The following is a 14,753-nucleotide window of genomic DNA, read 5'->3' as shown; positions in this document are numbered from 1 at the left end:
ATTTACTGTTCGTAGAATGAATTTAATATCATCTATCACTTAGTGCTGATGCTAATTGAAGCTTTTTATATCGAATTTTTTTAACTACCTGCTTTAAAAGAGTTACGTATTTCACAGCAAAGAAACATATTTTGCTGATTTGTTATGAGTGATGATCTTTACAAAGAGACACAGTTCTTATTTCCTGCTAAAATTCCTGAGGACTTCTATCCAGCCAAGGATAAGATGTGTAGTTTCCCCACAGCAGATCTTTTTCCCCACAGGACAATGGTTTTCAAATGGAATCAGGCCTTCTCCCCAGGAGACATTTGACAATATCTAAATATATTTTTGATTATCACAGCTGGTAGTCAGGGAGGCTACTGGTATTGAGTAGGTGGAGACCAGGGATGCTGCTCAATACCCTGCAGGACACAAGGCAGCCCCACCCCGGAGAAGGCTCCAGCCCCAAATGTCATGAGTACCAAGAGGGAGAAACCCTGCCCTAGCAGAATATGCTTGTAGTTTGGAGTAGCACATCTCCCCGTATTGCAAGCATCAATAAAGAGTTTTCAGTTTGCTGGATAAACAAGTAAATGATCCAGCAAGCCTTTCAAAATAGTTTAACCTGGTCAGACTGGAAGAGGGGAAAGCTGGGGTTCCTGGCCTTCTGTTGAGGAAAGACTGCATTGTGCAATGATGGTCATTACCAGAGCCTTTTTGTTTTATATTTAGAAACCCATTCTCTGTCTCCTCTCCCCTCTCTCTTTCTGTGGAACAATTGTACAACCTTTTCAACCCCTCTGACTTACCCAGTATCACCAGGGTTTCTGCATGTAAAATATGAAGAATGTTAGTAACTTTTGTTTGCATAGGTGGTACAAATGGTTAAGCACTCAGCTACTAATTGAAAGGTTGGACATTCAAATCCACACAGAGGCACCTTGGAAGAAAGGCCTGGTGATCTCCTTTCAAATCACCAGCAATTGAAAACCCTGTGTAGCACAGTTCTCCTCTGATACACTCAGGGTTGCCATGAGTTGGAACCTACTCCATGGCAACTGGGTTAGCACTTGCCCATCTTTGTACTTGTTTGAATTTTGGGCTTCATAATTTCAACTTTGCCCCACTCGATCTCTCTCCACCTTTCTTTAGAGCTGAGCATGCAGAATTCAGTGCGTGGATCCGAGTCACCAGCTTCTGTGGCTTTGCGTCCATCGGGACCTGGGGCCCAGCCCGTGCCCGCCTCGCCGCAGGTAACAGAGCAACCCAGCCCTGGTGCCCAGGTTCTTCTAGGGGGCATCCAGTCTGCCCACAGAATAATCACTCATTCCAGTGTTAAAGAATACTCTACCCCCGTAAAGAGGACTTTACATTCTCTGAAAAGTCCCACCCAGCAAAAGATGATATGAATTAGAAAAGAAATAGCTCTTCTGAATCATAAACCAGTTTATGCTTGTCTTGTGTGTGTGTGTGTTTCTGTGTGTGTATGTGATAAAAATATATATAACAAAACATTTGCCACTGCAATGTTTCTTTTCATGTACAGCTTAGTGACTTTAATTACGTTCATCATGTGCAACCATTGCCATTATCCATTTCCAAATGTTTGATCTATTCTTATATTTTCATGGAAGTTTCCTCGTATCTTGGAGATTGTCCTGTAATCCAGAAATACATTATGGATAAGACAAGAAATAAGATAGAATTCTTAGTGTTTGGTGCAAATTTGAATCTCGCATTAAGTTGACTATGTTCTTTGAAATTTATAGATAGAGAATCTTCACATTCAGGCTCTCTCTACTTCTGGATTTCTATCATGAATTACAATAAAACATAAAGTAGTCAAACAAAAGCAGAGAATAGGTGACTTAAGGCTACCTGAGACAGAATCCCGTAAAACAGAATAGAGCTCTTAGAAGTCTCCAGAGATTCCCTGTGACTGTGTGACCACTCTTGACTCACCAGCAGTGGTCTAAAAAATTAGAAACATGGCAAAAAGAAATATGAAGGGGGAAAAAAAAGTTCAGCAGAATTAAAAAGGCAGACATAGAAACTGCATAGGTATCTGGGTGTAGTGCAAAAAGGTTCACACCTTTTTGACTACTAACCTAAAGAAAGAACTCCAGTGGTGCAGTGGTTCAGCATAGTTGGAGGTTCTAACTCAGCAGTGGAAGACCTGGAAATCTACTGGTAACGATTACAGCCTAGGAAACCCTATGGGGCAGTTCCCCCCTGTCCTATAGGGTTGTTCTGTATCAGAATCGACCGGAGTGCACACACCACCACCACCTAACCTAAAAGTTGGTGGTTTGAACCTACCCAGTGGCACTGCAGAAGAAAGGCCTGGGGATCTGCTTCTGTAAAGATTGCAACTAAGAAAACCAGTTTTACTCTATACCACATGGGGTCGCCGTGAGTCAGAATTGACTTGATGGCAACCTATGAGAAACAATCTACTTGATTTAGAATGTGCAGGCGTATCACTTTAACTTTTTCCTTCTTTCAAATATGGTGAGGGAGGGGTCTTAGAGGTCCATCTAAGGATGTCAAGAGCTAATGAGCAGACTCAGTTTTTCTGCCAGCAAGTCCTGGCCTCACTGAGCTTGTCCACCTCAGCCTATCTGCTGCTGCTCTCAGTCCTCCCAAGCCCCTCTTTCAGGCACCTCCTGGGCCTGAGTGGGTTCAATGTCTCTCTCTAGTAGCCACAGCAGTACTGGTCCCAGTGTCTCCACCAATGCCATCATGTCCACTCATGGTCCCACCATGTAGCCCCTCTCAGAGGCTTTCTGGGCTCCCATCCCTGCTACAGATGCTACCAGCTCCCAATCTCCCTGACAGCCTCCTGGTCAGCCATTTATTTCCCTCCTTCTCCTCCTCCCCCAGGCATGAAATGTCTACTCCACACTGCGTCACCTTCCCACCATTCCTCACCCAGCTGCCTGAGGAGATGGCCCTTCCCCACCTGCTCTCGCCCCCTTTGCCTGCAGGCCACACGGAGCTTGCATAGGGAGCACACCATCTGGCCAGCCACTTCCTTCCCAGAAGGAGATGGTCTTGCTCACTTGGTCCTCTGTGGTGGGCTCTTGCTTATCATGCATAAATGCTCAGCCCTGCGCTGCCCATGGAACATGCCACAGCATTAGTGGAAATGGTCTGTGTCTGTACTGGTCCACATGGGAGCCCCAGCCACCCGGGGCTCTGGAGCACTTGAAATGTGGCTAGTGTGTATAAGGAACTAGATTTTAAAATTTATTTGAATCTAATTAAATTTAATTAGCCACATGGTTACACACCTAGTAGCTACTACATTGGACACAAATATAAATATTATATACAGTTATGTCATAAAATACCAAATGTCAAAGTAAATCTTTAATATTCCCATTTATTTATTTATTTATAATTGAGGTAAAATTCATGTAACATGAAAGTGACCCTTTTAAACTGTACAGTTCAGTGGCATTCAGTACATTCACTAAGTTGTGCAACCATCACCACTGTCTAGTTCCAGAACATTTTCATCACCCCAAAAGGAAACTCTTGTGTCCAATCAGTAATAACTCCCCACCCCCTTCCTCCCAGCCCCTGACAACCACAAATCTGCTTTCTAGCCCCATGGATTTGCCTAGTGTGGTATTTCATGTAAATGGAATCATACAACATTTTTGTGTGTGTGTCTGGCTTCTCCCACTCAGCATAGTGTTTTCAGGGTTCATCATGTTGTGGCATGTAACAGGACTTCATTCCTTTTTATGGCTGAGTAATATTCCACTGTATGGGTGGGTCCCATATTGTTGATTCATTTGTCCTATTTGTTTTTATACCATTGGTATTCTTTTTATCATTGATTATGACTCACGAGGGGCTGGATCCTTCTTAAATTCTCTTAGTACCCAGTGCCCAGCTCAACTGGTGTATAGATGCCCATTTGCTGGTGTCATTAATACTGTCACAGCTGGTAGTCAGTGCTACTGGTATGAGTGGGTGGAGACCAGGGATACTGCCCTTTGTATTTTAATTACACACCTTCAACACCTGAGGGCAGTGTGGGAGAGTGGTGGGAGTAGGGGTTTGAGAACTCAGAGTTGTTTAGAACACAAAGTATTCATTGCAGAGTCAGCATGGTTGTTAGGTGCCCTCAAGTCCATTTGGACTCATGGAGACCCTGTGTGACAGTAGAGCTGCCCCGTAGGGTTTTCTAGTTTATAATTATTACAGGAGCAGATTGCCAGGTCTTTTCTCTAGTGGAACAACTGGGTGGGTTTGAACTGTCCAGCAGTTGAGCGCTTAACTATCCAAGCAGGGCTCCTTAGAGCTATCGCTACCAGGAACATTTAAAGTCCAAATCAGAAGATCACAGGATCACAGTCAATGGATTCCAGAGCCTGGCTTTAAGTAAACAAATAGTCTTTCTGCTTCTCTCTTGACTTTGGGATACATTTTGATCCATCACATTTTCATAGCTTTGTGCAGACAATCAGTACTCTAAGAGAACTAACCAACTCACCCTGGGAGGCTTGTGAGACCAGAGGGTAGGGTGGGCAAAGAACTAAGGACTTGGAGACAGAAAACCTGGGGCCAGTCTGGATTCTGGAAGTCCATATGCTGAGGATGTAAGGCGTTACTTAAATGTTACTGGGCAACATTTGTAAAATGGGGACATGTCCAGTGTGGACTGGAAAACCTGGGGGTGCCACAGAGTACACTTTTTCACGGGGAGGTGGTATGCACAATTCTCCAGATGGTTCTCTTGCAGTTTTCCCCTCGTGCCAGGGACACCTCACAGTCTAGGCTGTAGACTATAGAGGAAAAGCTGCCTGGGACTGTGTGTGTGTGTGCGTGTGTGTGCACATGCTTCTCTGTGTGTGTAAGTGTCTTTGTGAGTCTTTGTGTCTCTAGGAGTGTGTCTGAGTGTGTGAGTATGTGTATGCACAGTGCATGAGATGAATATATGTGTGCATGCTTGTGTACATGTGTGTATGTTGCACATGTGTGTGGTGAATCCGTAAGTGTTCACACACCTGTTTGTCAGCCCTGTGACAAAGAAACAGTGCAGTCGGCAAGCGGTAGCTGTGATTGTGACCTCTGTGTGTTTATGGAAGGAGCTCTGACGTGTCTAAATGTCCTTCTCATCCCTTGCCTTCCAGCGAGTGTTAGTCCAGGCAGCGGGCTCTGCTCCCAAAGGGACCCAGATGCAGCTGATTTCCCTTCCCAGAGTGCAGCAGATGCCGCAGCAGGTAAGGACCGCGCAGCCCACTTGGAGCTCAGTTGTTGTTAGGTGCTGTTGAGCAGACTCAGCCTCATAGCCATCCCATGTGACAGAGTAGCCACATAGGGTTCTTTCTTTTTTTATAATTAATTTTATTGATTGGTTGTTGTGGAGCATATACACAGCAGGACATACGCCAATTCAACAATCTACATATACAGTTCAGTGGCACTTGATTATATTCTTCACTTTGTACAGCCATTCTCACCTTCCTTTTCCAAATTGTCCCTCCCTTGTTAACATAAACTCACTAAGTTTTCTGTGTACTCTTCCCCATATGATTTTCTCAATTGTAATCTTTACTGGAGCAGGTCTTTCTCCACAGAGTGGCTGGGTCAGTGCAGACTGCCAGCCTTTCAGTTAGCAGGCGACTGTGTGTGCCACCTGGGCTCCTTATCAGAATGCAGCTAGTGCTTAGCAATCCAGAATAGTCTCTTAGCAACAAATCCTTGTCATTGCTATTCCTTTTTGTTTGATATCTTCAATTCCTTGCCCAGAAGGTTCTTCTGGCAGCTATGAGAAAAAAAAGCAAACAACTTTTATTGCAGATATTTTTGCAATAAGCCAAGAAAGCTGATGGTTTTCCATTCACCCATAAATTCTGCAAGCTTTTGGTGAGCAAGCAAACACCTAGTGGCACCGAGTAGAAGCACAGACTGATAGCAAGGATTTCTGGATTGGAGCCTCCTGGGGAGACAAACCCACATGCAAGTAAGCATTGCATCCTCAGATGAGTACCTCTTCTGAAATTAAATTATTGAAGAATAAAACTTGAAAAGCTTGAGCTAAACTGCCAAATAATAACACCGATCTCAATTTAAATATAGTCAGAGTGATCTGTACAGAGGCCCACAAACCCTTCCTATAGTAGCCAGAAAGTAAATATTTTTGGCTTTGTGGGCCAGCTGGTCTCTGTCACAACCACTCCACTCTGCCATTGTACCATGAAAGCAGCCACAGATGATAAGTAATGAGTGGTTGGGGCTGTGTGCTTTATTTATAAAAATGGTGGCTGGGCCAAATTTGTCTGACCTCTGCTGCGTAAGATGCTGTAGTAAAATTAATCGTTTCCAAAAGGAACCAAAAGTGTCATACATTGATGTCCAACACCAGAGAATGGGTCTCTCCAGGGGGCTCCTGCCTAGATTGGTGGTGGGTTTAGAGGTGATTTTCTGGCGACTGCATCAGAGAACTGAGAATGAGATTGCATGATGAGAACTGGGAAGATTTGTGGGGTTATGGAAAGCAAAAGTTCAGGCAGACCCAGCAAGGAACTGGGCCTTCAGCCCATGGCCAAAGTTTTACTTCCTCACTCATCTGTGAGGGAGGGGAGACAGGCCAATGTGTGACTCCAGAAGATTCCCTAACCTTGGGGGCTGGGCCAGGCCTGCTCCTGCTCTTTCTCTCTTTGGGTAACTTTGACCTGTCAGGTGACTCCGCATGTTCCCTGGCCCCTGGGCTTTGACTTACTCCCCTGGGGCCACCACCCAGCATTTCTGGAACTTTCTCCTGGCATTATTCTGGGGAATTGTGCACTTTGGAAGTATAACCATGGATGGGTATTATAGCAGATGAGCATCAGTGCTTTCCTGCAGCCCCAGGTAATGGATTTCAGGGATGGCTATGGTTAGATATGGGCATAGTCAATGCTTTGGCCTTCAATTTTCTCACCCTAAAATTAGGCTGAATTTTGTGTCCATTAAGAGTCCCTCTGCTAGAAAGCAGGAGAATTAGGAATAAAAGGAGGAAATTACCTCCATGACCAATTGCCTCCTATGCCATGAGCCCAGAACTGGATGGTGCCCACCTACCATTATTAGACATTTTTGATCAAAGATTCTATAGGAGAATCCTGACTGAAAGGGAGGGGGGAATATAGAACATCATTTCAAATTTTCATGGAATCGAGACTTTCTAGAGCTATTGCTGTTGCTCTGAGGAAATCTTTAAACTGTAAACCAGAAAAACCCCTGAAGTCTTCTTCAAACCAAACAATGATAGAGATTAACTAATAAAGAATATCTGCTTTGAGTATTGTGCTCCTTTAAGGAACTGTCTTTATGGGATCAAAGTGACAATGGCAGTTTGAGAGGTTAGACAGGAAGTTTTGGGGACAGTGAGTTTATGTTAATGGGGGAGGAACAATTTGGTAAGACAAGAATGGTTACACAACTCAAAGAATGTAGTCAATGTCGCTGAATTGAATATGTACAAAGGTTTGAATTGGTGTATGCTTTCCTCTGTATACTATCAACAGCAACAACAAAGTAAATAAAACAAGTTATTACAAAGAAAATAGGTTTTCTATGCTATAAGATTTTGAGGTTCTACACACAGAGTCCTGGACTTCCACTACTAGGGCCAGCATCCCCCAGGGTCATTTGTGGAGCATTGAGTTGACTTTCAGGTGGTATCAGGCAGGAGGGTGTGGGATTCTTCCCCTTGTACTCTTCTCTCCAGCTTCCTACTCCAGGCACTGCACTGCCTTCCACCCCTGTTCAAACCATCACACCCAGGTATGACTTCAAGGACCCCTGCCTCTGCCAGGGACAGGGCACCAGGACCCCCTACAGGAAGTTTGATGGGAGCACATGGAGGAAAATAGCTTGACCCTCTGCCCTAATGGGCAGTGCATGCTCCAAGGGCCTAGGGGAATGGTCCTTCTGTCCCAAGGGCAGCAGGCCCTTTGCCCTGTGGTGTGACTGTTGGGAATCCTCCTGGAGTGGGCAGGACAAGGGAACTTCACCACTTCGAGCTGTCTTTCCCCTCCATTCCCTAGATCATTAGACATGCGTAGGACAGGAGCCATCCTTCTGTTTCCTGCCCCCACATAGGCCGATGAGGGCCCCCAACCTCACTTCCCTCGTGCACTGCAGTAGAAATGAACCTTTACTCACAGAAATGACACTTGTATGGCAACAGGAGCAGCAAGACTGGCTCGTTCACAATTCTGTTACTGTTTGGGCTTAATGTGGAATGTATAGTCTTTGGCTGCTAACCTAAAAGTCAGCAGTTCAAGCCCACTCAGCAGCTCCATGGGAGAGAGACCTGGTCATCTGCTCCAGTAAACAGCATAACCTCGATAACCCTACGAGGCAGTTCTACTCCATTATACAGGGTTGCTATGAGTCAGAATTGACCCAGTGACACACAACTGTACTGTCTCTCCTAGTTTCTTTCTAGAAGGGCTGACTGTGGGAAAGAAAGCTGTAACTTAGTACTTACTAAATGTACATGGGAGCTCTGGTAGCATAGTGCCTAAAGGCACTTGACTGCTAACCAGAAGGCTGGTGGTTCAAACCCACCAGCCACTCCTCAGAAGGAAGATGGGCAATCTACTTCCGTAGTGATACTGCCTCGGAAACCCAAGGAGGGGGTCGCTATGAGTCGGGGCCGACTAGACGGCACATAACAACAACAACAACAAATGTACATAAAAGGCAGTATAAGATATTTTCAGCTTGAATCATCTGGAAAGACGTCCCAAGGCAACTATTGCCCAAGTCACAGAATGTGTGATGTTATTGCAGGTACAGCCCGTCCAGCACATCTGCCCAGCTCAGGTGCAGTATGTGGAGGGGGGAGACACCGTCTACACGAATGGAGCCATGTACGTGTTCTTTCTTCCTTGCCCCTTCCTTTTCAACTCTTCTACCTCTTTCTACTTGACATTGAGTTTGAATAAATTCTTCTCCTTTATCAGTTTGAATGGGCACCCCTGGGGGTGAAGATGGTTACTGCACGCAGTTACTAACCAAAAGTTGGAGCTTCAGGTCTGCTCAGAGGTGCCTAGGAAGAAAGACCTGGTGATCTCCTTCTGAAAAATCAGCCATTAGAAACCCTGTGGAGCACAGTTCTACTCTGGCACACATGGGGTTGCCGTGAGTTGATGTTGACTCGATGGCCACTGGTCCTGGTTTAGTTCTATGCAATTTTGTCCCAAGTATAAATTTGTGTGGGAGCCCTGGCAGTGCAGTGGTTAAAGTAATCAGGTGCTGACCTAAGTATCAGTGATTCAAACCCACCAGCCATTCCACAGGAGAAAGAAGTGGCAGTTTGAATGATGTGCCATAAAGATTTACAACCTTTGAAACCCAATAGGGCAGTTCTACTCTGGCTTATAGAGTCGCTATGAATTGGAATCAGCAGGAAGGCTTTGCGTTACAGGTTTGTGTAAACAGCACCATAATCAAGGTGCTAGACTGTCTGTGTCCACAAAGACACTCCTAAGTGCCACCCCTTTATTCACTCTTAAAATTTTGAGACAGTTTTTGATTAGTCAGCATATGATCATGAATGCTTCTAGAGACAATAGTGTAGAACTTTTGTGTTGACTGGCAGTTTTATATGCCATGATCCCATATTCCCTATGTCATGGGCTCCAGTTTTCCCAGATAGGGTTCCATGGTGACCTCTCTTTCTGACAGACGGACGTCCTATGCCTACAACCATGAGCCCCCGATGTACGCCCCTAGCAGTGCTGCATCATACTTCGAGGCCCCGGGCAGCACCCAGGTGACTGTTGCAGCTTCATCCCCACCAGTGGTCCCCTCCCACAACATGGTGGGCATCGCCATGGACGTTGTGGGGACCCCCATCGTCTCCAGTGCAGGCGCCTATCTCATCCATGGGGGGATGGACAGCACGAGGCACTCCTTGGCCCACAAGTCCCGGTCCCGGTCGTCGCCAGTCACGGTATGTAGGAGGCCCTGCTCAGGGGCCAGCGGGGTAGACCATGATAGACTCACAGCAACAGCAGCTGGGCCGGTGAGTAAGAGGCAACAGGAGGAGAGGACTGTCTGCTGTGTGTCAGGTGGCTCTGAGCTGGAGTCCTGCTAGCCTCAGATAGGCCATGTGATCCATGTGTGTCTCTCAACTTCTTTGAACCTCAGTTTCTCCTTTGGTAAAAAAAGAGAAGGATGAATCATATGTCACAGGTCCTGTGAATTTTTAATATGAGTGAAGCATCATCATCATTGGAAGATGCTGCTGCTGCTCTGTGTTATCAATGTGATCACCAACCTCTTAGAGGCTCAGATTGATCCATCTATATGTAAAAAGCTTGACTGAATTAAATAAGAGGAAATTCCCCTTAAGAACTGTACCCCCCCTAAAGAAAACCTATATCCAATTCTTCCCACCATGTTCCTATCCAAAATAATGATTTACCTGCTTAAAAACCTACCTGCTTTGAAAACTATTTTCCATTTTTACTTTTATTTTTTTAAAATAGCAGAGTGACATGAACTCTTTTTGGAATACAATCCTATGAATTTTCACACATGATAGATTTGTGTGACCAAAATCAAGAATAAGAACTCCATTACCTGAAAACCCCCTCATGGTATTTGTAGTCATGATTTCCCCCAACCTATGACCCCTGGGGCAACCACCCATCTGTTCTCCATCATGATAGTTTTATCTTTTAAAGTATGTCATATAAATGGAATGAGCATGTAATCTTTTTTAAAAAATTTTTATTGTGATTTGGGTGAAAGTTTAGAGCAAATTCATTTCTCATATAGCAGTTCATAACATTTTGTTTCATGACATTGACTGCAATTCCCACAATGTAACAGCTGTTTTCTCGCTTCGTCCCTGTACTTACCTCTTCGCTGTGTTCTTCCCTTCCATGTACTCTCAGCCCTGGAGCTATCTCCCTGTTTCTTTCTGCCCTTCTGTCCTCCTACAATTGATTGCTCCAAGGAGTATATCTACGTGATGTAAATGTTCACCCTATATGCCTATCTATCTCTTGTTTGGCTGGAAGCCACAGCAGTGAGTTCAGTTCCAGACCTGAAGGGTGACTAGGGGCCAAAAAGTCTCAGGGGTCTCACCAGGCTCTATCAGACCACCTCTATCCAGGATCTCCTGCACCAATTCCCCTCCAAGTGGTCGACAGTGATAGCCAGGCATCATCTAGTTCTTCTGGTCTCATGGTCATATAGGCTAAGGATCATGTGGTCTACTAGTCCCTTGGATGAATTGTTTCCATGCATCTTTGGTTTTCTTCATTCTTCTTTTCTCTGGATGAGGAGAGTCCCATCATTGCATCTATATGGCCACTTGCAAGCTTTTAAGACTCAGTCGCTGCTCACCAAAGTAGGATGTGGAACAATGTTTTTGTGTAGTATGTTATACCATTTGAGCTTGTCCCCTACGACCATGATCCTGAGCCCATAGGTCCAACTACTCCCTCAGGGTAGCTGGCTGTAGCCAAGAAGCCACCACAGCATTGTTCCTTGTCAGCTCTACTATACACCCGGACACTGTTACAGGACATACAAATATGCATGTAGAAACATTGTCTGCCAACTGTATACATGGTCATGGGCTCACAACCCCCTGCCTAGACATACCTGATCATTCAACCTGTCCACCCATCTATTCACCCATAGATCAATGCTTGCCATCACTGACAGCGCACTACTGTACATGCGGAAAGGTTCATCTTTGTTTTCTGTACTTCCCATGTACCTCTCTATGTCTTCCTCTTCCTTAGTGCCAGCATGTTGATCACTCACTTTTGGTACATTGCCCTTCCCTTCACCTAAATCAATACTTGTCTCTACTTATCTAGCAGTGTTCTTTCCCATTCCCTTCCATCCCTGGTAACCAATAAAGAAAGTTTCCTTCCATATATAAACCTTTCCTTGACTTTTTACAATATTGAACTAATACAATGTTTGTCCTTCTGTGATTGACCTATTTCATTCAGCATAATGTCCTCTAAGTTCATCCACGTTATGTGGTGTTTTGCAGATTGTACATTATTCTTTAGGGTTGCATAGTATTCCATTGTGTGTATATGCCATAGTTTGGTTATCCATTCTTCTGTTGATGGGCACTTAGGTTGTTTCCATCTCTTTGCTATTGTAAATAGTGCTGCAGTTAACATGGTTGTGTGCATATCTATTCTTGTCCTGGCTCTCACTTCTTTAGGATAAACATCTAGTAATGGGATTGCTGGATCAAATGATATTTCTAATTCCAACTTTTTAAGGAATCACCATACTGATTTCCACAGTGGTTGTATCATTTTACAGTCCCACCAGCGATGTATGAGAGTCCCAATCTCGCCACATCCTTGCCAGCATTTGTTATTTTCTGTATTGTTGAACTTTGCTATTAGTGCTGGGGTGAGATGGCATTTCATTGTTGTTTTGATGGTGTAGTGCCTAAGGCATTTGACTGCTAACTAGAAGGCTGGAGGTTCAAATCTACCAGCCACTCCTCAGAAAGAAGATTGGGTAATCTTCTTCTGTAGTGATACCACCTTGGAAATCCAAGGAGGGGTCACTATGAGTATGATCCAACTCCACGGCAGTGAGGTTTTTTTTTTTGATGGCTACTGATTGTGAACATTTCTGCATGTCTTTGTTGGCCTTCTGAATATCTTCTTTGATGAAGTGTCTATTCATGCCTTTTGCCCATTTTTAAATTGGATTGTTTATCCTTTTGTTGTTGAGGTGTTGGAGTTTTATATAAATTTTAGAGATAAGTCCCTTGTCAGGTTTGTCGTTGGTGAATAGTTTTTCCCATTCTGTAGGTTTTCTTTTTACTCTTTTGGAGAAGTCTTTTGAAAAATATAAAAATTTAATCTTTAGAAGGTCCCAGTCATCTAGTTTTCTTCTGCTGTTTGTGCATTTTGAGTTACGCTTGATAATCTGTTTGTGCCATAAATTAAGACCCCTAAATTTGCCCTTATTTTTTTCCTTGAGGAACTTTATAGTTTTAGGTTTCACATTTAAGTCTTTAAGCCATCTGGAGTTAATTTTTGTGTATGGTGTGAGATATGGATCTTGTTTCATTTTTCTGCAAATGGATAACCAGTTTGAGCATGTAATCTTTTGATACTGGCTTCTTTTACTCAATACAGTGTGTTTGAGATTCATCCAGGTTGTTGCATTAATCAGTAGTTCATTCATTTTTGTTGTTGAATAATACTGCAGTGTACTACAGTTGGTTGATCCATTTACCACTTGAGGGAGGTTTGGTTTGCTTTCAGTTTGGGGCAGTTATGAATCAAACTGACAGAAGCATTCATGTACAGGTTTTTTTATGGACAAAGCTTTTCTCTTCTTGGGTAAGTATCTACAAGTAAGATTGCTGACTCATATAGTAGGTATATGTTTAACTTCATAAGAAATTACCAAATAGTTTTCCCAAGTGGTTGTACCGTCTTGCATTCCCTCCAGCAGTGTAGAAGTGTTCCAGTTGCTCCACTTCATCATTGTCAACACTTAGTATTAATCAGTATTTTTTTCATTTTAGCCATTCTTAAAGGTGTGTAGAAGTTTCTCTTGGAGGTTTAAATTTGCGTTTCCTTTATAAGTAATGATGCTTAACAGCTTATTGTTTACTTACCTGTCTTCCATATATGTTCTTTAAGGAACTCTGGTGGTGTGGTGCCTAAGGCATTTGACTGCTAACCCGTAGCTTGGCAGTTCAAATCCACCAGCAGCTCTGCAGGAGGAAGATGGGGCAAATCCACTTCCATAGAGATTCCACCTCGGAAACCTAAAAGGGGTTGCTATGAGGCAGAATCAACTTGATGGCAGTGAGTTTTTTTATATGTTCTTTGGTGAAGGTCAAGACATGAGCCTATACTTTAACTAGGTTTTTTGTTTCTTGTTACTGAGTTTTGAGAATTCCTTACATATTCTGGATACAGGTCCTTTGTCACATATGTGATTTGCAAATATTTCCTCCAAGTCATTAGTATGTCTTTTTATTTTCTTAAGAATGTATTTTATGGAGGAAAAAATTTTCTTTCATTTTGGTCAAGTCCAATTTATCAAATTTCTTCTTTGGATCATGCTTCTGCTATCATGATAAGAACTTTTTGCCTTTCCCCAGGTTATGAAGATTTTATCCTATATTTTCTTTAAAACGTTTTATATTTTTATGTTTCACAATTAGATCTGTTTTATTTTGAGTTAATTTTTGTATAAGGTGTGAGGTTTAGGTCAAGATTTATTTTTTTGTATTTGAAACAACCAATTCCTGTAGCATCATTTGTTAAAAAAGACTATCCTTTCTCCATTGGTTTGCTTTTGCACTTTTGTCAAAAATCAGTTGGCCGTGTACATGGGTCTATTTCAGGATTTTCTATTTGTTTATCCTTTTATCCTTCCTTTGATCTCTATGTCTGTGAGTTTTTTTTTTTTTTTTTTTTACCATACTGTCTTAATTACTATCGCTTTATGTTGTTGTTGTTAGGTGCCATTGAGTCAGCTCTGACTCATGACGACCTTATGGATAACAGGCCAAAACATTGCCTGGTTCTGTGCCATCTTTGTGATCATTGGTATGTTTGAGTCTATCATTGCAGATTTTATGTGAGTCTATCTAATTGAGGGTTTCTCTCATTTTCACTGACCTTCCTGTACTTTACCAAACATGATATCCCTTTCTGACAATGGTCTTTCCTAATGACTTGTCCAAACTGTTGTTGTTGTTGTTAAGTGCCGTTGAGTCGCCTCCGACTCATAGCGACCCC

General features: G+C 43.3%; 1 protein-coding gene across 1 annotated transcript in view; it reads left to right on the top strand.

Annotated features, from left to right (window-relative positions):
• Window positions 1-1,142: 1,142 nt before the first annotated feature.
• Window positions 1,143-14,753, top strand: part of LOC103212316 (DNA-binding protein RFX2-like) — a 27,533-nt gene continuing 13,922 nt past the window's right edge. Inside the window, 5 exon segments of the mRNA XM_007958309.1 lie at window positions 1,143-1,235; window positions 5,130-5,219; window positions 8,782-8,861; window positions 9,679-9,930; window positions 10,082-10,105. Of these exon segments, the coding sequence (XP_007956500.1) occupies window positions 1,143-1,235; window positions 5,130-5,219; window positions 8,782-8,861; window positions 9,679-9,930; window positions 10,082-10,105 (539 nt within the window).

This window comes from Orycteropus afer, unplaced genomic scaffold (genome assembly GCF_000298275.1).
Source record: "Orycteropus afer afer isolate SDZICR_OR568_19922 unplaced genomic scaffold, OryAfe1.0 scaffold00919, whole genome shotgun sequence".
Lineage (NCBI taxonomy): Eukaryota > Metazoa > Chordata > Mammalia > Tubulidentata > Orycteropodidae > Orycteropus > Orycteropus afer.
This window is presented reverse-complemented; position numbering and strand designations above follow the sequence as displayed.